Below are 27,185 nucleotides of genomic sequence, written 5' to 3'. Positions count from 1 at the left end.
TCAATCAGCTAAAATAGACTCCCTGACCGAGCTGTGTGTGTGTGTGTGTGTGTGTGTGTGTGTGTGTGTGTGTGTGGGTGTGTGGGGGGGGGGGGGGGGGGTGGGGGGTAACATTAAGGTCCATTTCAAAAAAATGGGATCGCCCTGGCCAGGTTGGACATGGAAGAGATATATCAGATCCCCGGAACGCCAACCAAGCGACCACATTAGACGACACCCCCTTGTCTGCCTTGGTGATGGATGAGTTCTTATGGTTGTCACAAGTGGCCGAACTTGAGGCGTACCATAAAGAAATTGATCAGGAGCCTGCAATAGGCATCTCCTCTGTACTAGAGGGAATAGAAGTGCCTAATAAAAAGAAATCAAATGGAAAACCAAGACGCAGAGGGAAAAAAAAATGAATAAAGGAGCGACTGAAATTCCAGATTTAGATATTAATAAATGAGGCAAACGAAAGAGTAAAAAATCAGACGACCAACACTAATCACTTCCTTAAAAATCTGAAGGGGAGGACAAGGTCTGAAGAGAAACCTGAGAAAGACTAGGCTACTATAGGGGAAGATCCAACGAAGACTCCTGAAACCACAAAAACTACAGTGGGAATTCAAACGGAACCAATCCAGCCACCAAGGAAAATCACAGCAATCTTTTTGAAGGTGAAACAGAAAACTAAAATGTTGAGTCCTGTGAAAAATATAGCCCCAATTTTCTAAAAAAGCTAGCAAAAAACTAGAACCTAACAATCGGGGGGAAAAACTGATATGGTAGGCTCACAAGAGGGCAAGAAAACTGCAGGTATGGCACATCCATTAGGTGGAAAAGGTTTACATCCTTTAAAGAGTGATGGAAATGTGTTATTAGCACAACAAGCACTCGAGTCAGCTATCAAAAACTGTGCAAAGGAACTTACTTCTCTCCCATTTCCGATGAGTAAGGTTTTGGTCCAGCATCAACAAAGAACTAGTTTGAGTGAACAGGCTTTGGCATTGAAAGTTTTTATATCAAGAAAGTTCCCTAAAAAATAGAATATCACCCCAAAACCGTTCTATAATCTTACCACTCCACCTCTGATATTGAGCAAGTGAGCTTTCCTTTATGCCCAGACACAAACATAGCAGAAGCAAAGCTAAAATCTAGATTAGGTCTAGAATCAATCATGGGAGAAAAAGAGGCCTGGGAACAGAGGGGGCTGTTGGTCTCAAAGTCCTGCCCACTGATTGAGAATATGCAATTATCGAAATCCTCAAGTCAGAATGCAAATCAAATACTACGAAGTAAAGCCATTGACGATTCACTTCCAATGTATATGTGTGAAATGGTTCTGAAGATAATCTCACAAGTCTTCCTTAAGATAGGTATCCCTCAGGAGCAGCTCTAGTAAGCAACCAGATTAGCTTACTTTGCTGGAACACAAGAGGATACACCTCCTTCTCACAAGATTCCAACAGAAGTTATATATTTCAGAATTTTGACTTGATCCTGTTCCAGGAAACATGGTTAACCTATGTTTTGGGGGTTGATAGGTTTTCAATGTTCCAGCAGCTCGCCTTTGGTTCGGGAGGAGGAGGTAGACCAACGGGGGGCTTGCTTATTGCTTGAAAAAATTATGTCTTTCAAATGTGTTATCTAATGAAAGTCAAGGCATTTTGATGTTAAGAAGAGAGAGATGTAGTAAATTTTTGCTCAGGCGATGGTCTCTGCATTGGTCTGAGTAATATACGGCCGCAGATGGGCCAGAAGTTTAATATAGTGCGCCACCGATGAAACAATACTCCCCACATGGGATTTCATGGCGAGTTGCTGGTCAATAATAACCCCCAAAGTTTTAACCTTCTTCAAAGGTATAATTGTAACTTCGCCAAGAAGGAAACTCTCATAAAAAGGGCCGCGCTTGGACAGGGAAGATTGCAACCCCACACACAAAAGCTCCGTCTTGCTCCTATTGAGGGCTAAATTATTCTCCACCATCCAGTTCTCGATGGTGGTGTAGGCTTTGTTCAATTCTGCCTCATCCTCTGAATGAATACCAGCCACGGAGACGACACAGAGTGTCGCCCGCCTAGTTGGTGAACAGGATCCCCTCCTGATCCAACAAGGCAAACAACGGCACCATAAATATATTGTAGAGACAAAAGGGAAATGCATGCACCCTGCGGGACACCAAACTCAATGGGGACAGGGGTAGCCTCTGCTTCCCCGGAAAAAAACTTGACTTTGTTGTTCAAGAAGGAGGTAATCAACCAGATCGACAGCAGCCGAGAGATCCAGGAGCATCAACATGGAAGCAAGACCCCTGTCCAGCCGTTCCAGTAATCTGAATTTTAGCTCCAATAATGCCATGTCCATGCCGTAGCCAGCTCTAAACCCAGATTGACATGGGTTAAGCACTAGAAAATTGTTCAGCTGTTGGGCAATCTGGTCATAAGATAACCTTTCTAAAATGTTCAATAAAAAAGGGGTGTTATGGGCCTGTAATTAAATGGCAGCTCCTGAGACAAGCCAGGTTTTTTTAACATGGGGATAATGCAGGCTTGTTTGAGGTCCGCAGGCACGTGTCCTTCCACCAATGATACATTGACGAACTTACATGTAGCAGTCAGAAGCAGAGGGGGACAAGTTTTGATTAAAGCAGCAGAACAAGGATCACCTTTGCAGCATGTTGTTTTAAGTTGGGTAACAATAGCTGTCAATTCCTCCTCAGAGATAGGGGAAAAAGTTAATTGAGGTATGGATGGGAATCTTTTGAATAAATCCTTCCTCAGAACAGTAGAGGCCTTAAGAGCAGTCTCTTTCCTGTGCATTATGTCCAGTCTAATGTTATTCAATTTGTTTGCCATGGCATCCTGAATAACCTGGCACCAAGCGGCATCCTTAACAGGTTGATTCATGGACAAAGAACTGGTAGCTCCCTCCTCTCTAAGAATTTTAAAGATTTCTTTTGTCTGAGATTGGGCATTGGAGATCCTAGCATTAAAGTTGTTTTTTTCTTAGCTTCTACAATAGCAAGCTTATAAGCTTTGACAGCGTTTTTATATTTTTCAACAATGCGTAAGGCGAAGGATTAGATTTCCAACTATAAAAGGATTTCATAGTGGAGGTTTTTTGTTTTTTTAGATTTGGGGAATCCCATGTTTTATTCGGGCCCCTTCCCTGACTTTTGTAATTTTGAGGGCTGCTAGTGACTTAGTGATCATCTCAAAATTATATAAAAGTGATTTAGACATATCGGTAGAAGAGTCATGCATTGTGAAGTTAATAGAGGAACTGAGCAGTGGTTCAACTCTTTCTCGTGCAACTTGTGTTTAAGATTTCTGCCTAGAGTACCTTGGGTCACTCTACTCTTTAATTTAACAGGAAACTCCGCCTGGATGGTAAAATGAACAGACGCATGATCAGACTATGGACAAGGTACTACAAAATGGTCCTTGGTAATGACATTAGAAACCGAGATCCAATCAGGGGTGTGACCAAGATTGTGAGCGATTCAACTGCTAAAAACCTAGAGTTGCCAAGGTGGATTCCAGTTCTGCGGCAGCCAAATCCTCCTTATGCCCCAACCAAAAGTTAAAAACTCCTAAAAGTAGAAAACGCGAGTTAGGTTTTAAAATGGGCAACAAATAATTAGAAAGTGCTAGCATAAAATCATCCACAAGGGATGGGGGTCTATAAATAAGGATGAAATTCAATGTAGATTCTGCGTTAAGTCTTATTTTAACATGGAGAGACTCAATGCCGTTCAGAATCGACCCTCTTGTTTCCCAGATATTCAGAGAGGATTTATAAAACAAGGCAAGGCCTCCCCCCTCCCCAACCCCCCTGGCCCTCCTCTCTATCTCGTCTCAGCATTCTGTATCCGACTGGGATAGCCAAGTTGAGCGACGGGCCAGCTGCGCTATGGCCCCAGGTTTCGGTTATTGCGCAGATGTCAGTATTCATATTATCAATGTAAGCTCCTACTTGAATGGCATGCTTCACCAGAGATTGTGTATTTAGAAGCATACAAACCAGTTTATGAAGTACCGTGGTTCCAGGTTTATCAGTGGAGCAGACCGGGAAGGAGCCCAAAGGATTAAATACTGACGGGCTTAAAGCTGCAGGAGAGCTCTCCACAGGAGTACAGCCTACTCTTCTGACATCAAGAGAGGTTATGTGTGAGTAAGTTTGTTTGCCCTAGAAGAGGCATACTAAGGGTGTCAAGGAGTTCCCCCCTTCTTACCTGGGTACGGTGTTTTGCCGGTGTCTTCGATCGCTGCCTTCTTTAACAGCGCTGCTCGAGTCTCGTCTGGTTCCAGGTTGAGTTTAGTTCCGGGAGCGCGGAGTCCAGGAATCCGGGAGTCTGGGAAAAGCTACTAATGCTCGGAATCAGGAAGGGGGAAGGGTCAGGAGTGGGTAATAGCACTGGGACAAGGAAACAATACCGCGAGCTACGAACACACATCTGAGGCTACTCTACAATAGCATTGAGACGCGCGGAGCCGCGGTCTATAAACAGATCACGCCGCGTTCAGCACATGGAGCGAGCAAGGGCTTCAGCGCTAGACGGCCATGTTGGAAGTAGTACGGAATGTAAGCCCCGTTGAGACAAGGACCAGGAGGTCCAAAGGGGGCGGGCAGCCCTCGCAACTCTGATTATTGTCATTAAAAGAAGTAGGCAACAACGACTTCATTCCCTCCAGCAGGGGCATATTACCAACAGATTGCAGGGAAGCCATACGATTACACCCTGCTGAAGGGGAGGTAGGTATAACTGTTACAGCATCATACGAATTCACAGAGACAAGACCAGCGGGACTCACCATATTGTCCAGCGTAGAGTTTTGTTCATAGGGAACAAAGATATTCCTGGCAACTGCAATTGCAGCTAAAACCTCTGCCAGCCCCATACAGACGAAAAGGTGAGGAGCTTCCTTCCTTCCGTTCCTGCACGGACCGGCACAGACCGGCTTGCCCCCTTTGCGCCAGCGTGTTCGCGCCGGGTTTCAAGAGATATGGAGACAAAAACTACAAGACTTATGGGTAATGTAGTTTCTCTCTCAAAGTGCGTGCAGAAACACGAGAAGTTTCTGATTCAAATCGCACTGTAATAGGAGTAAAACAAGAGTGTTTTAGATCCAATAGGCACAAACGAAGCTACAATAAGGGTTAGATGTTGTCAGGACTTGCGCAAGCTCTGGGGTGAAGCTATATTCTTTGGGCAACCGCGATGAGCGCAGAGACAGTGAGCAATAGTCAATTTAGTAATTTGTGAAGCAACAACGAACCTTCTTGTGAAAAGCGCTACATGTGCAATAGTGTATGCAACTGAAATAAATCAATCTGAATACATAGAGAGCCCCTGAGGCACAACTAAGTGAAGGCATCACTCCTAGCGCTCACGTTACAAACGAAACTTTATTTCTTGTGAGAAACTGTGGTTTTCAGCTACTGTCTTGTGGAGCATATCTTTGTTCACTGCCGGGAAACTGACGAGACAAGGTGTCTGCCTTCCCGTTTAACCTTCCGGGTTTAAAAGTCACTACAAAATCATAGTCTGTGAAGAACAAAGACCATCTCAACTGCCTAGTTGTTTATGTCTTTGCCGACTTCAGAAAAAGTCGATTGCGATGGTCTGTCAAAACTGTCACTGTGTGTCTCGCTCCCTTCAAGTAATGTCGCCATTCACCACGATAGTATAATTAACTTCTGCTGAAGAAATATTTTTGGAGAAAAATGCAACCGGATGTGATTGTCCAGTGGACTCATGTCTTTGTAATAACACTGCTCCAATGGCTAGGTTAGAAGCATCTGCTTCCACAAAAAATGGCTTGGAAGGATCTGGATGAAGCAATACTGGACCAAAAGTGAAACGATCCTTAAGAAATTGAAATGCCTTTTCCACCTCAGTACTCCAGAAGAATAGTTCTCCTTTCCCGAGTAGTTTGGTAATTGGCATTATGATTTGCGAGAAGCCATCTGATATACACAAATATTAAAACAGAAGCGCTAAAAGTATTTAAAATATGAAATAAAACAAAATGAGAGCTAGCAGCAGTGATACCAATAAAAACCATCATAACATTGTTTCCCACACTATTTGTATTTAGAAGTAAGGATTGGCAATAGGTATATTAGTATAGGCACTTTTTATTTTGACAAGACACCACTAGACTTCGTTATTATTTGATTGTCATAGCTTGCTCCCATCTTTAGATTTCGGATTAGATAGGTGTTTTACAAACCCAGTTGAAGTTCAATAAACACACTTATACTGTGCTCACTTGTGTCTGTCTTACTGTTTGATACCATGCCTTTCTTACAGTGCCCAGTGAAGCAACTAGGATATTGGTGGTGCCCAGTGAAGCAACTGGGGTGTTAGTGGTGCCCAGTGCAGCAACTGGCTGTATGCATTACTGATGTCACTAAGTAGTGTTTGGGTCAAGCTCTCATAGTCGAATGCTTCTGGAACCGTAGCGCCTGCACCTCAAGCCTCACAAGATTTACACCGTAGCGCCTGCACCTCAAGCCTCACAAGATTTACAGTCATTTTGTCAAGTATGCACCAAGGTCTATTATTGAACTTTTCACTATGCATGAACGAAAAGTCTAAATGTCAGAGTGTCATTAATGCCCAAAACAACAGTGGTAGGGTGAAAGAGAGCAGCACAATACCTATGGGTGATAGGGATTAATGGAAATATGGCTCCTGCTGTGTCTGCCACTTTATGTATTCAAGAGGACATAGTTTACATGGGAAATTCAGCTTTCAGAGACAAGATGGTTCTCTAAATCGCAAAAGGCTTCCTTACCAGATAGTGAAACAGATGGGTTCTGGGGATCCGTCCACCTCAAACTTAAATTCCTCCTTAAAAGCCCCAAGAGTGGTAGAAGTGAAAGAAACCTGGATCGACTGGTGTCCTCCTACCAAAATGATTCCCTCATTCGGATCAAAGGTGAAACCGGAACCCACGGGCGTGGAGGGAGGAATCAGCGTGTAGATGGCATCAATGCTTCCTTTGTTTGCCAAAATCACCTGCATCAGAAAGAAGATCAGAATTCACTTCAAATTATTCAACACAGAGAGGAAATATACAAGGTATTGCCGTGCAAGGTGCAACATTGTGTCATGTCTTGAGGCCTCAGGCAACAGGCAACAGTTTTATGCTGTTTTGATAACATTGTCATTATCAACGTCTGCCAGCAAAAGAGACTGCTGTGTATGAGAATCCCACAATAAAGGGATGTGATGTATGGATGCGATATGGGTGATGCTCTTTTCAAACACTAACACACCACCCCCACCCGCCTCATGCTGTATCTCCACACCTTTTCTGTTATTTTCTTTTATTTTAATTCTTCCTTCCAAATTTCGATTGTCTGACCTATGGCCGTCGTACATCCTTAATGGTGTTCTGCTGTATATTTTTCCTCCCTCCTACATTTTTGGACATAATGGTGGCTTTGTCTATTAGCATGTTTTATGGCATTATGTCATGTTTTATTGTGTCATGAAGATGGAGAAACAGCTGGAAGGTGACATGGTCACACCTCAAAAACCCAAATAATTAATACACAAGTGCCATAAAGACTGTTGTAGACCAGGCAATTTAAGCTGGTAAATTGACTATGCAACCCTTCTGAAACTAAGATTCCCCTCCTGCCCTCTTTTAATAGGACTAGGTAACTGCAGCCCAGGTTGAGAAGGTACACAGGGCTGAATTATGCAGATTAACTGCTAAAAGAAGTCCGCCTCAGAGTACTAGCATCCCCATAAAGCTCCTGGTAGGCTTCAAGAACTCCCAGGCAGCCCACTCCGGGCCCTTTCTCCCAGAGGAGCACAGGTCAAAACCCGTCTTCATTGAGGAGTGCCCAGACAGCTTCCGCATAAGGGTCTTTTCAAATACAGTTTCTCTCCTAGAATGTTTAATGCCAATGTCTCCTTTGACCAATTTAGCCTGCCATGCATTCTTTTATAACCTTACCACTAATGTAACTCTCTCATACTGCATTTCAGTTGCTTATTTACCAATTCACTACATACCAGGATACCATTAGTTCTCTCTTTTCCACCCAAGGCCAAACTTGTATGGCTCAGGGTGGAAAATATTCTTCATCAAACTCACCTTTTGGGTCCCCCTCAACACTCATACTGCTCAGAGCTAATCCATCCGTGGCTCCGACACCTGTGCCAGTGGACTTGGCTTTACCAGAACCCATTCCTGCTATCAGAAGGAGGGAATCTACTAATAATATTTCCTAGGCCTCTTGAGCAGCACTCGAGGCCATCATATAGCCACAACATGACTTAAGATAATACCACCACTGGTAATTGCTGGCCAACAAGGGAAGCTCTAGTCTCTTCTCTTCATTAAATGTTCCATTGGTCAAAGCACCAAAAACGACAAATGCATAGGCTTCCAACAATCTCCATCATTCACCCTCATGTTTTCATTTCCGTAGCTGTCGTGAACTAATTCTGTACATTGGCTCCCTGAAGTTTCACACTCTCCTCCCCCCGGACTCCCCACTTCCTGCTCTCCGTGGCCCAGTTTCCTTTTCCACCCACAGACCAGGGTCTGGCTGCCGCTCTGAGCAGGGTTACAATTTGCTTTCACACACACAAGACTCAGCGATTGAAGGCCACTACAGTGGTGATATGCACAGGATAAAAGACTAACAACTTAACAGATTCAGGTCTCTTGCTCACCTCCTTCAAAACTGATTGGGAAAGCCAGCACTCAGCCGACTGGTCGGTAAAGGCTGCCCCAAAAGGAATGGCACTTTAAGTTAAACAAACAAGTACTTTATGCTGTCTCCTCCCACCAATTTGGTAGCAAGCAAAGAGGTTGCAAAGTACTTCTTGACCAAAAGAAGCATCTTTTCTTTTCTGGAAGAGGAAACAAGGGAGTATTGCTTGAAGCACACGGGACAGCCATACAGATTTCTCTGATGGAACATGCCTCAGGGAGCCCCCGATGCTGCTTTAGCTCTGATGGAATTAACCCAAAGTCTCTTCGGTATTGTAATTCCTTGAATGTCAATGATAATTATTTGCTATTTATGTAGTGCTTTCACCAAGGGCATATTGACATACAATTCTCACCCAACCAAAGTTGGCACTCATTTATCAACCTTGGAAGGATAAAAGGCGCAGTTGGCCTTCAAATTCGAAACTGCGTCTGGCAGATCACGCACTGATCACAACAGCAAGCGGTCAACCCACTGAGCTATCTTCAGGCCATATTAGCAGGTCGGAGACCACCATATGTCACAAGGAGAAGGTCAGAGAACATGAAGATTTTAGTTCTTTCAATGTACATAGTCAACGCTCTGGAAACATCCAGATTACAGAGAGCTCACTTTACCACATTTGTTATTGACTGGCTGACTTCTCACTTGTGAGGAGCATTTAAAGAGTCGCCTGAATTAGTCCACTCTATTATATTATTATTTCCTTCCAGGTGGGACGCAATTAGGGAAAGATAATGATGAAGGGACAGATTCCAGATCTGCTGTGCCAGGAGGCAAAGAAGAACATGTTCTGTTCTGTTCTTCCCTTTATGTTCATTCGTTTAAAGCAATGCAGTGGTGTGGCCCATACACATGTGCACAACTTTTCCCTGAATGAAAGGGAGAAAGAAATCCAAAGTTTAGAAGACTGCCCTGAGCTGCATTTTTAAGTGATTTTGTAACAGGAAAGAAAAGCAGAAGACTAGGGTATGACTCCTTGTTAGGATTCAGAAAATAATTGGGACATTCTTTACTGAGGCAGCTGTGTAGTAGGATCAGCCAGGTGTTAAGCTCTCTGCTCATGATTCACAAAGTGCAAACATGTAAGGACTGTATGACAAAATGGCTACTGCTCTGCAGGAGTGCAGAGAGAAGTAGTGCTAAAGTGCTGATTTAGCCCCACACTACTACTTAACCAGCAGTAATCCCAATTATAAGGGTGAAACAGTACAGCCCCAGAAGTATACCTCTTTTGGCAACGTGGGTCTAGTGCAGGCTATACTATTCAGAAAGGACACGTTTGTAATGGACAGACCTTACAAGATTTTGATTTCCCGACGTTTAAATACAAATAACATTATTGTGAGCTTCACCACTGTCAGCAGCTATGAGATCTTTTAATAACCTCATTTGCACCGCTAAACGCAAAATTGCATAGTGGTCCAACGCCATTACAACGAACTATAGCTAAACAATTATCAGCTTCTGGGATCTACGAGCTTCTTGTTCCGTCAGAGCCAAATCCTATCTTGAGATGAGGAATGGGCCTGGGAAGCTGATTTAAACTAAACTATTACAGAAAATGAGTGGAAACAAATATGTATGGGTACTAACCATTACAAAGTAGTCCTTAAATTGTGTTATACCCATCAGAGAACTATCAATTACTTATGCGGGTCGCAATGGAGGATGTGGGTAAGGGATTACCCACTAATATGTGTTGGTCCTATAAAAAGCAGATAGGGACGACCTTACATATATATGCTATGGTCATGTTATAAGATTAAGGCTTATTGGGACGAGATCCTCCAGCACATTGACTTATTAGACATTTCCTTTCCACGTACGTCAGTTGTTTGTGTGTAAGGACTATTTCCGTCAACTACTGGTATATCGAATGATAAGTTAAGATGGGTTTATAGTTCTCCAATAGTGGCTAAAAAGCACATAATGAAACGCTGGAAATGTAATACTGCACCCTCTGTTGAGGATTGGTTGCACTGCACAGCCTAATAATTCTCTCAGCAAGGTAAAACGTTTCATTCCAAAGGAGTGAGAAGATGGCAGATTAAGACCTGGGGTGTTTTTAATTAATTTTGTGGGTGACAATTTCAAGTTTGCTTTTGCATTCCATATCCCCCTTTGTTTTTGTTGCTACAATGATATAATATCTAGACTCTATAGAAGTTAGTAGTTAATAGTAAACTGAATTGAAGTAGTAAATGACTAATTCATGCTTGTTTTATGCTAATTACTTATTAGAATTGTATACGGTTGATTTTTTACTATAAAAATGAAATGAACATTATTTTAAAAATGGCTTAAAAAGAAAGGGTGTGGGGGCGTGGCCACCCGAGGACCCATTCAGATGGCTCCGAGGTAGGCTCTGTAACCCCTTTCCCAACATGGCCCAAATCCCCCCCCCCCACAAATGTGACCGTTTTCGGCCAAAAAAAGATGCAGATGTGGCGGAACACATGAGGCACCGCCAGAAAAGAAGAGAAGTGACAGGGAGCAACCGTAAGCAAGTTTGAAGTGTTTAGGCGACGCGACCCGAACCTCCCGCCAAGATGGCGTCCCAACACTGAAAAACAACGGGTGCCTGATGGCGGATGGGCCCATTTCGCCCCTGCAAGCAGAAGCCATTAATCCTCAAACCTAAATGAGACGGAAGACTCCGGGCCCCATCAGCGAGGAATGAATGAAAAGCCGCAGACCCGTTACGTGGTCGGCGGGGTGCCGCGGAGAGTCACTCTGGACCCCAAGGACGGCAAGTGGCAAAACGCAGTGAACCAGCACGTATGCCCGCCTGCAGGAGATCCATCAACAGAACTGTCCCTGAGGTGCACGCGGGACCAAGGAGCAGCCAGCGGAACCACCAGGCTCCAAATGGATGAGTGGTGACACAACTGGAGGACGACGTGCGCTGGGAGCGGTGGCATCAGAAGCAGAAACTCAAGGTAACTGCCAGACCCACCCGAGCCACGACCGGAGCCGTCCCGTGGCCCATGCTCGATATGTGAGGTGAGAGGGGAATAGAAGCACTCGCAAGCAGCGGCGGGGTGGAGGTGCAGCGGAGGGGCCGCCCCGCAACGACGCGCATCGATCAGACGCACGCCAACCTTCCCACCTGCCCCACTAAGTTGCCAGAGCGGGAGCCGCGACTCCAGTGCGCCCCAACCAGATATAAACTCTGCCGGCCGTGGGAGAGAAGGAGAGACCTGCCTCTGCGTTTGGCAGCTTGAGGAAGACACAGGGCTGCGGGAGGGAGAAGCCCGGAACGAGATGCAAGGCATGCAAGAGGAAGAACACACTAAGACACCGCACGCCACTGGAGCACACTACGGGGAGAATTCCACACGCATCTTAACAGCATGTGGCACCCAAATATGCCACGGTTCTGCTACAGAGCAGCATATCCTGCTCACACAACTGAGGGTGTGCCTTGTCACGAGTTACCCTGTGGCCATGGAGCTGATAACCCTGCAACCCAGCAGGAGATGAGAACCCAACAATGGCGGAACTCACTCAATGAGCTGCCCACAAGAGAATCCCATTTAAAAGAGCGACCTGAAACGCCCGGAGAAAAGCAGAAGGGGCAGACTCAAGAAGCCCAATACTCAAGGATGTTTCAAGACTCCTGGCAGGAACCACAACCTATATAAAGCTCCACGGTAAGAAGGTACAGAGAACCAGCTGTGCCAGCACAGCCCATTTTACAAACATATTAGAAGCAAGCCCAGCCACGGCGTGCTCCCGTCCTCCCCTCCTCCCACTCAAAATATGTCCAAACATCTACTAAATCGAAGGGAGGAGCATCAGGGGACATCAAAGTGATGATGCAGGTGGCGGAGACTCAAAAACTGAGCCATATTCAGGCCACTACCCGGGTACACCTCTCCCCAACGGAAGACCTGGTTGACACAACGGACCCGCCAATCCGGAAATCGGAATACCTGCCATTGCTTCAAGAACTGAAAAAAGACATTAAAGAAAGCGCTGCAGACTTGGCTAAATCTCTAGCCCATCTCAACAAGGGGGTCATGGCAACTGAAAGAAGAAGAAGAATAGAGACGAGGTGGAAACCACGATGGCTGAACAGGGGCAGGAACAGGAAGAATTAACCAAAAGAGTACAGGAGCTTGAACAGCAGATGGAACGGCAGACCCTGAACTACAACAATATGTAATAGACCTATTGCAACACATCCTAAGTACTGGAGATAAGGACATGGTGCTAGATCGTACACACAGGGTCTACTCGACGTACCAACTTAATAAAAAACTTAACTCCAGATGTCCTTACAAGGGTACACCTATTTCAGCTAAAAGAAGACATCATGCGCGCCGCAAGGAAAAAAGAACCCATCCACTTCTGATCTGCAACTATTCAACTATACCAGGACCTGGCACAGGCAACCCTTCTCAAGAGAAAACGGATGAGGGTTGCGACAAACTGGCTGCGGGCTAAAGGAGTTTGCTACCGATGGGCATACCCTACTGGACTTCGTTTCGAATGGGAGGGTCAATGATACACGATCACCAAAGAGGAAGAAATGGAAAGCCTTATGGGAGACAAGGAGGACAGCCGAAACGCTGGTGCAAATGGCTCCCCACCCAGAGACAAAAAGAGAATGGACTCACCTGAAAAGGAACAATGGAAGCCAGCACATCCCCGCCCAAGGGGCCGCAATAAAGATAACGCCACAGACCCTACATGAGTGTTTGAGCTCAAGCTCCAAGAGTTGCACCTAAAATACCAGATGCTTAACTTCGATCTATGATAGGCACAGACAAAATGGGGCGTAAATACAAAACTGAGGACAAATATGGATACCGAGAAAGATATGTCAAAGACGGAAAACATACAAGATCCAGAATCAAGGGGGCGTAGGATGAGGGGAGGGGGGGACCAGACCCCAGTTCCCCTGGGAAGTTTATACCTGGTGACTTGTTGTGGTAAATCCACCAAGGGTGTTTGTAAGGGAAGTTGGAGTTCGAGGGTTAAGGGGTTTAAGGGAGAAAGTTTACGTTCTAGGATGACAGTGATGCATCATATACGAAGAACACTCTAAAACGTGGAGAGATCTCTGGATCTTAAGAGAAGCAGAAGTGCAGGACATGAAAATGGCTGAATTAACATTTGTTACACTAAATGTCCAGGGGCTTAATTCCCCAATTAAATGCAAATCTATGCTATCTAGACTGGGAGATATGCAGGCCTCAGTGGTCTGGATGCAAGGGACACACCTACTTAAGGAAGACGAACACAGACTGAGGCATAGAGCGTTCCCGACGCAATTCTTCGCCACTAGTGGAACGAAAAAAAACGAGGGGTGGGCATCCTGCTAGCCAAAGGGATCATCTTTGAAAAACAATTTGTGAAGGAAAACCCGGAGGGCCACTGATGGGGCAACAAGTAACGTTGGTATCAATCTATGCCCCTAATGAAGGACAAGATCGTTTCTTGATGGAGATGCTCCCTATCATCGCGCAATGGGAGAGGGGACAGGTATTAATAGGAGGAGATTTTAACAGGGTGATGGACGCCGAGACGGACAAAACTCTCCCAGCCTCCTTCAATGATCACATGTTCAGATAGACCCTAGCTAGATTCCTCAGAGAATTACACTTGATTGAAACATGGCGCTTCTTTAATCCACAAGAAAAGGCTTAAACCCATTACTCCGTGGTACATAGAGGCCACTCCCGTATTGACATGGTGGTGATCTCGGACTCACTGATCCCACAAGTTACGGGATTAGAGTTTGGAGTAAGGTGCCTGTTAGACCATGCCCCAGTTCTCTTGAAGTTGGAACCCCTGAGTCCACAATATCAGCCCCGCAAGCCATGGCACCTAAATGAAGTAATCCTGAAAGATTTAGCCCTCAGAGCAGACATTGAACATACCCTGAAGAATTACTTCCAAGAAAATGTCACCCCTGGGATACATTGGGACACTATATGGGACGCAAGCAAAGCCGTGGTAATAGGGGAATTTATAGCACACACAACAAACTACATCAAAAGAAAGGAAAAGGTGAGACAAGATATGGAGACCCAAGTGGAAGATGCAGAAGCAGAGTATAAAAATAAGAGCTCACAGAGAGCATGCAGGGCATTGAAAAAAGTTAGAGCAGCCTTAGAGACCCACCTGCCGGATGAAACAGCGCTTCTGCTAGTACGAACCAAACAATTCTACTACACTAAAGGGGATAAAGCAAACCGACTCCTCGCCACTAAACTGAAGCAGCGAAGAAAATGGAACCGCATAACCCAATTCCGAAACTCGGAAGGGAACCTAATATGGGGAGAAAAAGCAGTAGAGGAAGTGATCCACTCATACTATACTAAAAACCTAAAAAGGGAGGAGCTGGTGAGAGAAGAACAGACCGTATTCCTCAACCAAATGACCGTGCCACAAATCAGCGATTCAGACAGACAAATGTTAGAAGCCCCCATAACAGAGGAAGAGGTGGGAGAAGTAATAAAAGCACTAAAGGAAAACGAGGCACTGGCCGAGATGGCCTTAGTAACGCTTATTATAAAATGTTCAGAACCACCCTGATAGGCCCCCTAACGAAACTGTTCAACTCCATCCGGGACACCGGTAGGATCTCTGGAGACATGAGCCAGGCAACCACAGTATTACTACTAAAACCGGACAGAGACCGCAATGAAAGTTACCGCCCCATTTCGTTATTAAACGGAGATGCAAAAATGTACTCGACGGTCCTAGCCCTAGACTAGCGGAGGTACTGCCCGGGATAAGCCACCCCGACCAAGCGGGTCTCACACATGGGCTAAACACACACGATAATATCCGCAGAGCCATAAATACAATCTAATGGGGTCGTAGAACAGGACAGCGATTCTCAGTCTTTGCATTAGACACCTCCCGAGCATTCGACAGCCTACATTGGGGGTACCTACAGCTGACTCTGGAAAAGTTCAGGTGTAGCCCAATCTTCATACGCATGGTAATGACCAATTTTGCACATCCATCCACGCGACTAATGGTTAATGGACGGTTCACAGATAGTATCCTTATTCAGAAGGGCACAAGACAAGGGTGCCCGCCGTCACCTCTAATATTCGCCATGGCCATGGAGTCATTAGCACAAAAGACAACACAGAGATCCAAGGAGTAGAAGCAGGCGCTGGAGAACCTCAAAAAATAGCTCTTTATGCGGATGATATCCTCACGTTTCTCAAAGATACAACACACTTGCTACCAAAAACATTAGATCTATTAACTGAGTTTGCGAAGGTTTCCGGATTCCATATTAATTATAGTAAATCCTGCGCACTCAATATTACTGTGAGAGCAGAGCAAATGACAGAATGGGTGGACAGGCACCCGCTGAAGTGGGAACAAAGAGCGGTGAATACAACTAACCTCCAAATACGAGAAACTATATGGGGCTAACATCCCGGAATTGTTGAAAGAGCTAGCAGGGGACCTAAAGCGCTGGGAGGTGCAGGAACTGTCATGGCTGGCAAGAATAATGGCTGTAAAGATGACCCTGCTCCCCAGGTTCCTCTTGTGGTAAGAGCCCTACCAATACGCATCCCAGCCCCAGCAATCCAAAAACTACAAAGTGAGATAATGGCATTTATTTGGAAAAAGAAAAAAACAAGAGTTCCAAAAAAGGTCCTGTTCAGACCCCAATTGTTGGGAGGTTTGGGAGTTCCCAAAATCCGCAGATATTTATGGGCAGCACAGATAGCCCCAGTATTTTAGTGGTCACCCAGAAATAACCAAACAGGTTGGACGACCCATGAAAGGGAAGCAACTAGAGCCACCCATGGATAGCCTCCCCTTCCTTGACGAACGGCACAGAAACAAAGAGGGTGTGTTACTCGAATCCACCAAGGCCACCTTATGGTACTGGGACAAGGCGTTACGAAGTAGAAAAGTGAGGATTGGAGGGGGACACCTGACACCAGTGGCCCATAACCCGGACTTCACCCCGGGAATGCGGTCTGACTTCTGGGTACAATGGGGTGGGAATGAGGAAACACTGACAATGGGAGACCTTTACGAAGAAGGTACACCCCTAACCTTTGAGAGATGCAAAGTTAAGTTTAATATACCTGAGACTGAGAGGTTCCATTATGTCCAACTAAGGCTTTGGATCTCTAACAGGAAGGTCAGAGAAGAGGCAACCCGAGATCCAGTGGGACTAAAACTCACGATAAAAGATGGCCAGCCCAAGAAAGGGGTGTTGAAACTGTATAGCTTAATGGGAGCAGTAGACCCTGAAGAACCATTCCTCTATATGCAACGGTGGGAAGCGGATATGGGGAAACCAATCTCTAGCGAAACTTGGAGCCAAATCTGGCAAAGACCCGCTAAAAGCTCTAAATGTACCTCCATTAAAGAAGCAGCATACAAAATGTGTTTAAGACGGTACATGACACCTGCACGCATGCACTCCATTAACCCAGACTACCCCATGTCCTGCTGGAGAGGATGCGGACAACCTGGTGATCTAATACACATGTGGTGGTCTTGCCCGCTTGCTGAAATATACTGGATGGAAACCCTAAGTCACATCAAGGAGATAACAGGGACACAATTACCATTCAACCCGATGGTGCTCCTACTGGGGGAGGCGGTGGAGGGATGCTATGCTAAATCTGGGCCGAAAGCCCACCTCATTACCCATATGCTAAGCGCTGCTAGAATAACTCTGGCTCATACTTGGAAGAACAAACAAGGACCGATAATGGCCATGTGGTCGGTAAGACCATGGGGGGTAATGGCCATGGAAAAGTCTACCGCATTATCCCACGGCTCCTACACGATATATTTGAACACCTGGATGCCACTACACGAATTTACAGATGGAGAACAAATGTACTTTAAGCCGAGACTATTGCGCAGCGTTTCTGTTATTTAAAACACACACTCTGAACAGGAAGAATGTGTGACCCAAGAGTCTCAAACTGTTGAAATATGCTACACCGTATCCAATGTTGGGAATATTAGGGGGGTGGGGGAGGGAATATCACAAATGTTGTATTTATACCCTTGAAAAACGAAATTAAATAAAGTTGTTAAAACATTTTTTTTAAAAAAGGTGCGAGTTGGCGCAGAGGCGAATAGTATTCTGGTACCAAAAATAAGAATGTTTAACCATCATTCTATAAAAATAGGACATTTAACAAAACTAACAATACACACAACTAATAAAACCCCTAATAACTGATCCCCGTTAAGGAAAATACAGAGGGGACAAGGCCACTTCAAATACCATTAGCTATTGCGACTGAACAGTGTTAAGCCGGGATTCTAGGAGCATCCCGAGGCTTGCGATTCAATGCCTGGTTGGTGAGCTGAACACATGAGTCCAACATGGGGTGTGGTCCGAGCTGCAATGAAACGTGGCATGAAGAAGTTTGGGACAGGAAGACGAGGTCAGGGTCGGTGTAGCTTACAGGCAGATTAGGGGGGAAGGAGAGGGGGAACTAGAACCCCGGGTTGTTCCCGGACTTCAGGGTTGCTATATGAACAGGTCCAGGGTGCCCAGGGGCAATGCAAGTCCTTTTATTTGCCTTCCCACACAAGAAAGCTTGTAGAGGGCACAAGCAGGGGTTCTGCCAAGTCCAGTGGCAGGGTTCTGGGCACCAGTGCCCCAGTTGCAGTAGGCCTTGTCCACACAGCAGTTCCACCTCAAATTGGCCTTTGGAATGGGTAGGGAAAGGAGCTTTCCTCTTCCTTGGAGCCTTCCGTCTTCACCTGCATGGTGAAGAACATTGGAACAGACTGTATCCCCAACAGAGTTACATGTGAATACTACTCGTCTTCAAGTCCAAGATGAATTAACTAAGGGGAGCCCCCCAAACAACCTTATGAAGGCATAATGTTATAACAGATTGGCCCTCATTATGAGTGTGGCGGAAAGGCAACAACGGTGCCGGTAGTGCTACCGGCGCCGTTGTTACCTCTCCACCACACTACGAGTTCTGCTCGCGGGTGCCGGACTGCACGCCTGGTCTGACCAGGCGTGCATACCGGCACCCGCGTGCAGAACTCATGATTGCACCAGCACCGTTATTAACGGTGCAACCATGCTCCCGACCCCCATTCTGCTCTATAAGGGAGGATGGGGATTGGGAGGCCGGCCATAACGGCACCCGCGAATTGGCAATTACCGGGTCCGCCACACTCGGCATGACCCGGTTATTGCCCATTCGCAGGTCCTGGGAAAAAAAAAACAACTCTGGCGACAGCCGTGCCCTTAATAAGGGCACGGCTACCGCAAGAGTTGTAGTGAGGGCCAATGTTCCAGTGCCTCTTGTCAAGGATCCATTCCTAATGCTGTAACAAGTGTTCCTTTGCCTGCTTATGTCATGCCTAGAGAAATAAATTGAATTGTCAAATCACAAAATTATTTTACAAAAAATATAAAATCACATTATAACCCCACACATAAAGACCAACTTTGAAGATAATCTAAAAAAGTTCAAAAAAGAAGAAGTCGTCAAAGGACAAGTTACTTACCCGTGGTAACGTTCTTTCCACTGGATGTTCCTCTCACGTATTCCTCATCTTTGATATATTCAAGTCTGCTTGCAACTTGCTTCAGAATTATTTTTCATAGGGTCGAGCGCCGTGCAGCGTAGTCATGGTTTTCGACGCCCTTCGTAGGGTCCCTCGTCGTGACATTGACGCTGGTATATGAATCACGCAAGCTGACCGTTACCTCAGTTCTATTTTTTCCTTCTTTAACTGCATGATGTGTCATAGGAGGAGACAATTTTGATGTCACGAGAAAGGAATGAGCCCTCAAACCTTCTGGCAAATCCTTGCCTGCCACAGAGTAGCATTCTGTTATACACATGACAATCCATCTAGAAATCAGTTACTTTGTGAGCACTGAACCTAATCTTTGGCCAGCGTATCCAATTAAGAGCTGGTCATCTTGGCGAACATTTGCTGTTTGTGTAATGTAGTAACTTAATACCCTTTCAGGGTCCAGATGATAGAATCTCTCCTCCTTTTATGATGGGTGAGGAGGATAAAAGGTAGTACTACTATACCTTGTGCAAGGTGGAACTCCTACACAACTTTCGGAAGAAAGGATGATTGAACTCTCAAAACTACCTTGTCCTTGAAAAAGCATGTGAAAGGAGGCCTAAAAGACAGGGCTTGTAGGTCACTTACCCTGCGGGTAGACGTGACAGCTACTAAAAAGGCAGTTTTTATAGTGAGCATTCTCAATGGACACAAATGTCAATGCTCGAAAGGAGCTCCCATGAGATATTAAAATTCTAGATTCAAGTTCCATGATGGCGCGATGAAGGGAGTAGGTGGAAACAAAATTGTTAAGCCCTTAAGAAATTGTACTACAATCTGCACTTTAAAGTACAATCCCTCATCCGGAGATCTCTTAAAAATTGACAGTGCCACCAAATAGCCCTTCAATGATTCAAGTGGAACAAGAAAGACAGAACATGCAGACGTTTACATGTGAAAGGATCAAGTTTATTTTCCCTGCACCAGCTGCAAAACCTATTCCAACAGCAGAGCTGTATAGGGACTTAGTTGCTGGTCTTGTAGCCGTAAGCAACACCTCCATCACGTCTTCCGTAAGGTCCCAATCCTTATACCTCACCCTTTCAGACACCAGGCGTGAAGTTTGAGAGTCCTGATCTCCGGGTGAAGAATGCGACCTGCCCTCTTGCGAGAGTAGGTTCTCTCTCTGGGGACTAATTGGAGGGCAGATGTCCATTTCCAGAAGGTGCGGGTACCACGTTCTCCTGGTCCAATCCGGAACAAACAGGATCATGATTTTCCTGAACTTTCTCCTGAACCTCCTGATGACATGAGGAATGACGAGGACTGGAGGAAATGTTTACAGCAGTGGAAATTCACAGTCCACCACAAACGCGTCCCCTAGAGCTCCTCTTTGGGGAAATTCACTTGAGCAGACCAGTTTGCACTTCCGGTTGACACTTGTCAAGAACAGATCCACTTGAGGGATTACCCAAAGGGCGAACAACTCCAAAAGGTCTTGCTGAGCTAACTCCCACTCATGGGAGATCATGCTCTGCCTTCTCAGAGCGTACGCCGCTGTGTTGTCTTCTCCGTCTACATGAACTGCCAGAAGAGAGATTTCTTCTCTCGGTGACCAGAACCAGAGCTGGATTGCCTCTCTGCATAGGGGCAGTGACCCTATGCACCCTCTCTTGGTGAGTGAGGTAGTGCATGACCACCGTGTTGTCCATTATCAGGACACTTTTCCCCTTATCGAGGGCAGGAAGGCCATCAGCGCTAGTCTGATTTCCCTCAATCAGAAAATTTGATATGGAGTCTGGACTCCGACTGAGTGCAGTGTCCACTTACTGAAAGATCTTTCATGTGCGCTCCTGATCCTGTGAGGGAGGAGTCTGTCACAACTGTCATCTCTGGCCATGGTTGCCAAAAGAGTTCCCCTCGTTATATTCTCTCGGCAGGCCCACCACAGGAAATCCTGGGCGACCACTGTCAGGACCTGGAAAAATTCCATCATTCTGCCGGAGAATTGACACCACTGGGATCTGAGAGCCCACTAAAGGGATCTCATTCTCAGACAGGCTTCTGGCATCAGAATCAATGCAGGATGCCATGAGGCCGAGCAACCTTAGGAAGTCCTAGGCCGGGAGATGTTGGGCACTCTGCAAGGGATGTTGAGCCCTCAACTAGGGTAGCAAAGCTTTCCGATGCTAAATCAAGGACTGCTCCAATAAATTGAAGCTTCTGAGAAGGTGTCAAGTGGGACTTCTTAAAGTTCTGGGAGAAGCCCAGCTTGTTGAGGAAGTGGCAGGTGTGACTGAGATGATCCTTAGCTTGTTCGGGAGAGAAAGCCCTGATAAACCAGACATCCAGGTAGGGGTAGATGTGAATCCCCTCCCTCAGACTTGCTGCCACCACTGTCATAAGCTTGGTAAAGACCCTCGGGCTGAGGTGAGCCCGAATGGCAGAACCCAACAATGATCATGATAACCGCCAACCGCGAACCTCAGGTACTTTGTACTTCTGATAGATGGGCCGATAAAAGTAAGTACCTTGAAGGTCCAATGACACCAACCAATTCTGGAGTCGAAGGGCCTGAAGGTCTGTGAAAGAGTTACCATTTTGAACTTGTCCTTCCTGAGGAACATCTCAAGTTCAAGATGGGTCGCACTACTCCGTCCTTCTTGGGAAATTAGGAAGTAGGGAGAGTGCTAACCCTGGTTTCTCTCTGCCACAGGTACCTGTTCTATTGCACCTTTCTCCAACAGAATGAGAATCTCCTGTTGAAGGAGCGAATCAGGAGCTAGTGTAGAGCTGGCTTTCGGGGGCAATCTGGGGGTTTCTTTAGGAATGGAAGGCAGTAACTGTCTGCTAGCATTTGTAGCACACATGCACCCGAAGATATGCTTCGACAACTCCAGAGATGGGACAGTCTGCCCCCTACCACAGACTGGTGGGTGAGGGAGTCATTTTGCTGCTCCGCCTGCATCTGAAGGTGTAACTGTGGTTGTGAGAATTGCCCTCTTCCTTTAGAGATGGAAGAATAGAAATGAAAAGGACGTCCCCTCCACCCTTGTCCTGAGGGTTGTGGGTTGTGGTTGTTTGATTGCCGCCCCTAAAGATTTAGCTGCTGCTCTTGTAGCCTGCAGCTTCTCCAAGTTGTTGTCAGCCCTTTCGCCAAAAAGAAAAGTTCCATCAAAATGCATATCCAACAAACGTGCCTGGAAATTTGCCAAAAAAGCTGAGCCCAGACATATGTCTGAGCACAATACTGGCAGCCATGGATCTACTTGCAGAATCCACAGTATGCCATCTGGACTGCAATGATTGCCTCGTGGCATCTTTCCCATCTTGGACTGGGCTTAAAAAGCCTTCCCTTTCTTCTCCCTCCGGTATATGGTCTGCTGCTAAGGCACTTGTAGCATTGGCCAATTTCAGTGCCATGCTTCCTGCGCTAAACATTCTCTTACCCAAAGAGTCAACATTCTTATCGTCCTTATTGGCAGGAGTTGAAGGGTAAGCTGCAGTCTTAGATGCAACTGTTGCCGCTTGAACAACCAGGCTCTCTGGTGTTGGATGCCTGTTAAGGAAAGGGGGGTCTACAGAAGCTGTTCTGTACTTCTTTGTTAAAAGTTTATTTACTTGGGGTATGGAATCTGGATTCACCCACTTTTCCATAACTATCACCCTTAAGGCAGCATGAAAAGGTAGAGCCTCCTTTACTGGACCACTATCTAAAATATCTGTAAGGTAATCGGTCTCCAAAGTAGCGGCAGGTTTTGACCACCCCAGATATTCAGCAACCTTACATATCACTGACCTGTAGAAGGGATCAGCATATCCAGACACCCCTCGGTTCCCAAAGTCAGTTTAAGGAGAGGTCTACCAACAGCTGATAAGTTTCTCCACTAGATGTTTGCATCTTAGATTCTGTAGAAATTATAACTCATATCCAAAAGGAGCTTGATCCTCCTCCTCATCTTTCTCCACTATGGAACCCATAGACTTGAAAAAAAACAGGCCGAGGCAGGGGTTTGTACGACTTAGTCGGGTCGACAACTGGTTTTACAGTCTTCAGTGGCACAGAATGGTCCAATGACCTCAAAGGCGTTGAGGGTTTCGACGACTTTCACGAAGTGGTCAGCGAAAGAACCAACTGTTTTGAATGCTTCGATGTTTCCAAATGTATAACATGCCTCAAAGGTTCAGGCGACAAACTTGACAGCTTCAATACCTTCAATGAAGGCTTTGAGACCGCAGATGAAGGCCTCAAGGGGGTCAATACTGGCTTTTTCTTATGCATCGATGAGGACTCCTTTGACCTGCGTCAAAGAGCCTCTCTTCACGGGCGCCTAGGTGCGCGAGGAGACCCACGAGACTCCCTTCTGGTCTTCTCAGACACAGAGGGGTGGTTTGGTTTCCCTGAGTGTTAGGAAAGGTTTCATAATTGTATGTAATTTTCCCTCCATGTGTCAACCCCAAACTTTTTGCTGCTGTTTAGACACCATTGACTGACTTTGCCAGAGAAGCACAGCTTTCAGCTGCACTCCTCTGGGCTTTCGCTCACTTTTTATGGGGAAACTGACATGCCCTTAAGACCATCAGTACTGGGAGACTTTGTTTCCCTTAGTCCTTTCCTTATGTTGCAACTCTTTTGCAACATGTAACAAGTGTGCAATGTATCTTACCATACAGCACACTTGGGTCTTTAGTCCTTTCCAAAGGCCCTAGATACTCTCGCTGGACTTTTTATGAACTGTGAAGATGTGTCATGGACACTACTTTCGCATTATTTTTAACCCTTTCCTGCCATCTTAACCGCATTAACCGCGGTTGGCACGAACAGGTGGCCTGGCTCCAAAATGGCCATGCCACAAGGTTCTTTGTCCTGTCCTTTGGCCATCTTGCCCATTCACCTTCCCCAGGTTGAGTCGACCCGGGTCAGTCCTTATTTGGTCATGCACTTTCCTGCGAATCCCAATGCTTTTGCAGGCTTCTGCATGCCTTGTGTGTGTGCCTCCAGGATGTGGGCTGGAACGTATGGTTCCAATACACATCCTGGGTGCCAGAGAGTCTGGAGTGCCATGAATGACTGGGACTACTGTGGTCCGTGATTGATCCACGTATGAAGTGTGTGTTTGTGAGCATATCTCCCATTGGGTCCTCTCCGTTTTGGCGCGAAGGGAACTTCGGATAAGAGGAGGCTGAAAACACCACTACAATGTCGATCCCCTGAGTTCTCACTGAACAAAGGATAGGATCCAAGTATCCTGCAACACGAAGCCGAGTCGAGGAACCGCTGGTGACCCGCTGGAAGGTTTGGCACCCTGAGCCCGCTGTCGTCCCGTGGGACCCCTCTGCATCTGGTCGTCCTAGAAAGTCTGCGAATAGTTGACTATTCATTGGAATAGTGGGACCAACTATTCTCGGCACCTTCATCAAACCCGGCAAGTAAGCTTTCTCGGAAGTGTCCCTGGGCCAACCAGTGTACTGACCAGCTTACCCAGTTGCTTTGCTCTGTCACCGCTGCCGTTTAGAGGAGGCCCTCGAAACTTGGTATACTGCTAGCTCTTTGTCCACGGCACCCTCACACCGAATTTCGTACACTTGGCGTTCCCAGGTCTGAAGTGAGAAGAGTGCGCCAGGACCAGAGTAAAAGCGAGTACTGTTTTGCCCTGCCGCGGCAACGTCCTTTGCAAGTCTGCTGAATTTGTGACCCTCTTGCCCCTGAAGCCTGCTGCAGTGAAACTGGGTCGATTCATCCACCCCGAGCGGAGAAATTGCCAGTGTCCCGTTTGGGAATCATCGCTGTATCTCAGGAACTGAAAGGTGCCAAGACTTTTTGCTACATTCGAACCTGCAAGCGAAGTGGACTGAACTGGCGAAGTTTGTGTCTGCTTGCATCAGGGACCAGTGAGTACTCCATACCCCAACCACTGGCCCCTAGTGCAAGGGGCCATTTTTAGGCACAAGTGGCCCCTGGGGGTCCCTTTCCTTTCCACTGCTATTGCGAAATAGTGACTCCATTCCGAACTCTCGAACTGCCTCTGCTTTCAAGTGGAAGTCCTTCTTGAATAGTGGGAACTTGTTCTGCATCGTCTCATCCACCTTCCGAGCTGCTAGAGACCCCTGAAGAGACCCTATTCTGCCCATTGGAACAAGCGTGTGCGCTGGCATCGCATGTACTATTGAGCACAAGGCTCCTCTCTTAGGGCTTGGACTTCCTCTTGTATTATCGATGTCCAACTTGGCCTAAATTCTATTTGCACTGTCTGTTTCCTTCCCCTGTAGGTTGTCGACATATTTTGTGCATTTAACCCTTTAGACCCCAATGGTCTTGTTTATATATATTGTACTGATTGTGATGTGTAGGTTACTTAGTGTTACTGTGATTCTTTTGCTGTGGTCTATGTTACAAAGGCCTTGTAATAAATGTGTCTATATTTTTGATATAACACCTGTCTGGAGTAATTTGTAAGTGTCCTTGCTCTGTGTGCTCATTGAGTTCTTTCAGTCACCCTCGCCCCTCCTGAGACTTAGTCTTGACTGCCTGCCATAGCTACCTTGATTGGTCTGGCTTGAGAAATCCATCTGAACACTGACTCCTTGAGAGGGGCACTCGGGGGAGCTTGCCTCTGAAAAATGTCAAGCATTTTAATATGGACATTTTCCCATTCCGCAAAAGTCAAGGTTTTCTTAGGGAAAGACACTTTCTGGAGAGGAGGAAGATGAAGTCAATCTGTGATGTCGTTTTTTACTGTTCTTGTGAGAAGACGGCGACGAGCATCGTGATGTCGAGCATCTCCAATGTTTCGGGTGCTTGCTCTTGGGGGATACATCCCTCGATTCGGATGACTACTTTCTTTTTGATAGCGCAATGGATGGGGATTTGGGAGAGGGCTTACCTGCATCAAGGTTCCCCTTCCTTTCCTGCAAGGCCTTGACTTTCATAGATTCACATGAGCCACAGTCCACTGTGTGGCCTGTCCCCAAACACCACAGACGGACACATTGAGAGTCTGTTAAGGACATTTTAGCCCCACCGTCTGTGCACCGTTTGAAACCAGTCTTTGGTGTCGAATGGAATCGAACTTGATTGAAGCGAAAATGCAATCGAAAATCTCGCTGAGGCGATAGTACGCAGCAATGCAGAAAAAACAGAACTGAGGTAACGGTCAGCGCATGTGCTTCATATTGTAGACGTCACGACAAGGGACGCTACGGAGGACGTCGAAGACCATGACTCGAAGCTGCACGATGCTCGACCCTAAAGAAATCCAAAGCAAGCTGCATGCATACTTGAGTATATCAATGATGAGGTATACGTGGCAGGACACAATCCATTCGAAATATAGAATCTTTTCATAGTACGAAATGACCATGTTTGAATCCCCAATCAATTTCAGGATCTTCCTCAGGAGCATAACATACATTAGTGGTGAAAAGTAATTTGGAACCTCAATTTAAGAGATCATATTCATTATTTGCACATAGAAGTTAATTAACTATGTGTCGTATGATGAGATACAGACCTGTGGTAGATACAATGTTATTTTCTCTTGTTCCTAATTTCTTTTATAGATGGAGCAAAGAAAAATTTTCTTCAAGTAAAGCAAGTTGAATTCAGCAGTATTCAGTATATCCCTCCCTACAGATGACCGTCAGAATGCAAGCATTTAACTCCAACTCCACCCCTACCCCTTCCTGCCTACTTCAAAAGAAATCTAGTATTGAGCAGCCTGGTGTGAGCGGGGCTTCAGTATGTCAGAACAGTCTTTCAAGCACCGGATCCCATGCAATGCATGTCCCGGACCTCCCATCGAGGGTACCGGTGCCCTGGAGGAAGGTGACAACCTTCCTCATGGGTATCTGAGGCTGCTTCCTGGGCAGTGTCTGCCAAGGTTATTGAGAGTACACCCAGGCCAGACATCTAACACACACCAAGACTTGTCGTGCATAAATTACCTCACCAAGCA

The 27,185-nt window shown here is 46.0% G+C and overlaps 1 protein-coding gene across 1 annotated transcript in view; it reads right to left on the bottom strand.

Annotated features, from left to right (window-relative positions):
- Window positions 1-27,185, bottom strand: part of HYDIN (HYDIN axonemal central pair apparatus protein) — a 3,273,799-nt gene that overhangs the window by 2,556,027 nt on the left and 690,587 nt on the right. Inside the window, exon 12 of the mRNA XM_069654775.1 lies at window positions 6,786-7,009. Within this exon, the coding sequence (XP_069510876.1) occupies window positions 6,786-7,009 (224 nt within the window). The remainder of the gene's footprint in view (window positions 1-6,785; window positions 7,010-27,185) is intronic.

The sequence above is a fragment of the Ambystoma mexicanum genome, chromosome 1p, assembly GCF_040938575.1.
Source record: "Ambystoma mexicanum isolate Mex_15411 chromosome 1p, UKY_AmexF1_1, whole genome shotgun sequence".
Classification (NCBI taxonomy): domain Eukaryota; kingdom Metazoa; phylum Chordata; class Amphibia; order Caudata; family Ambystomatidae; genus Ambystoma; species Ambystoma mexicanum.
Note: the sequence above shows the minus strand (reverse complement) of the source record. Positions and strands in the feature narration are given on the sequence as shown.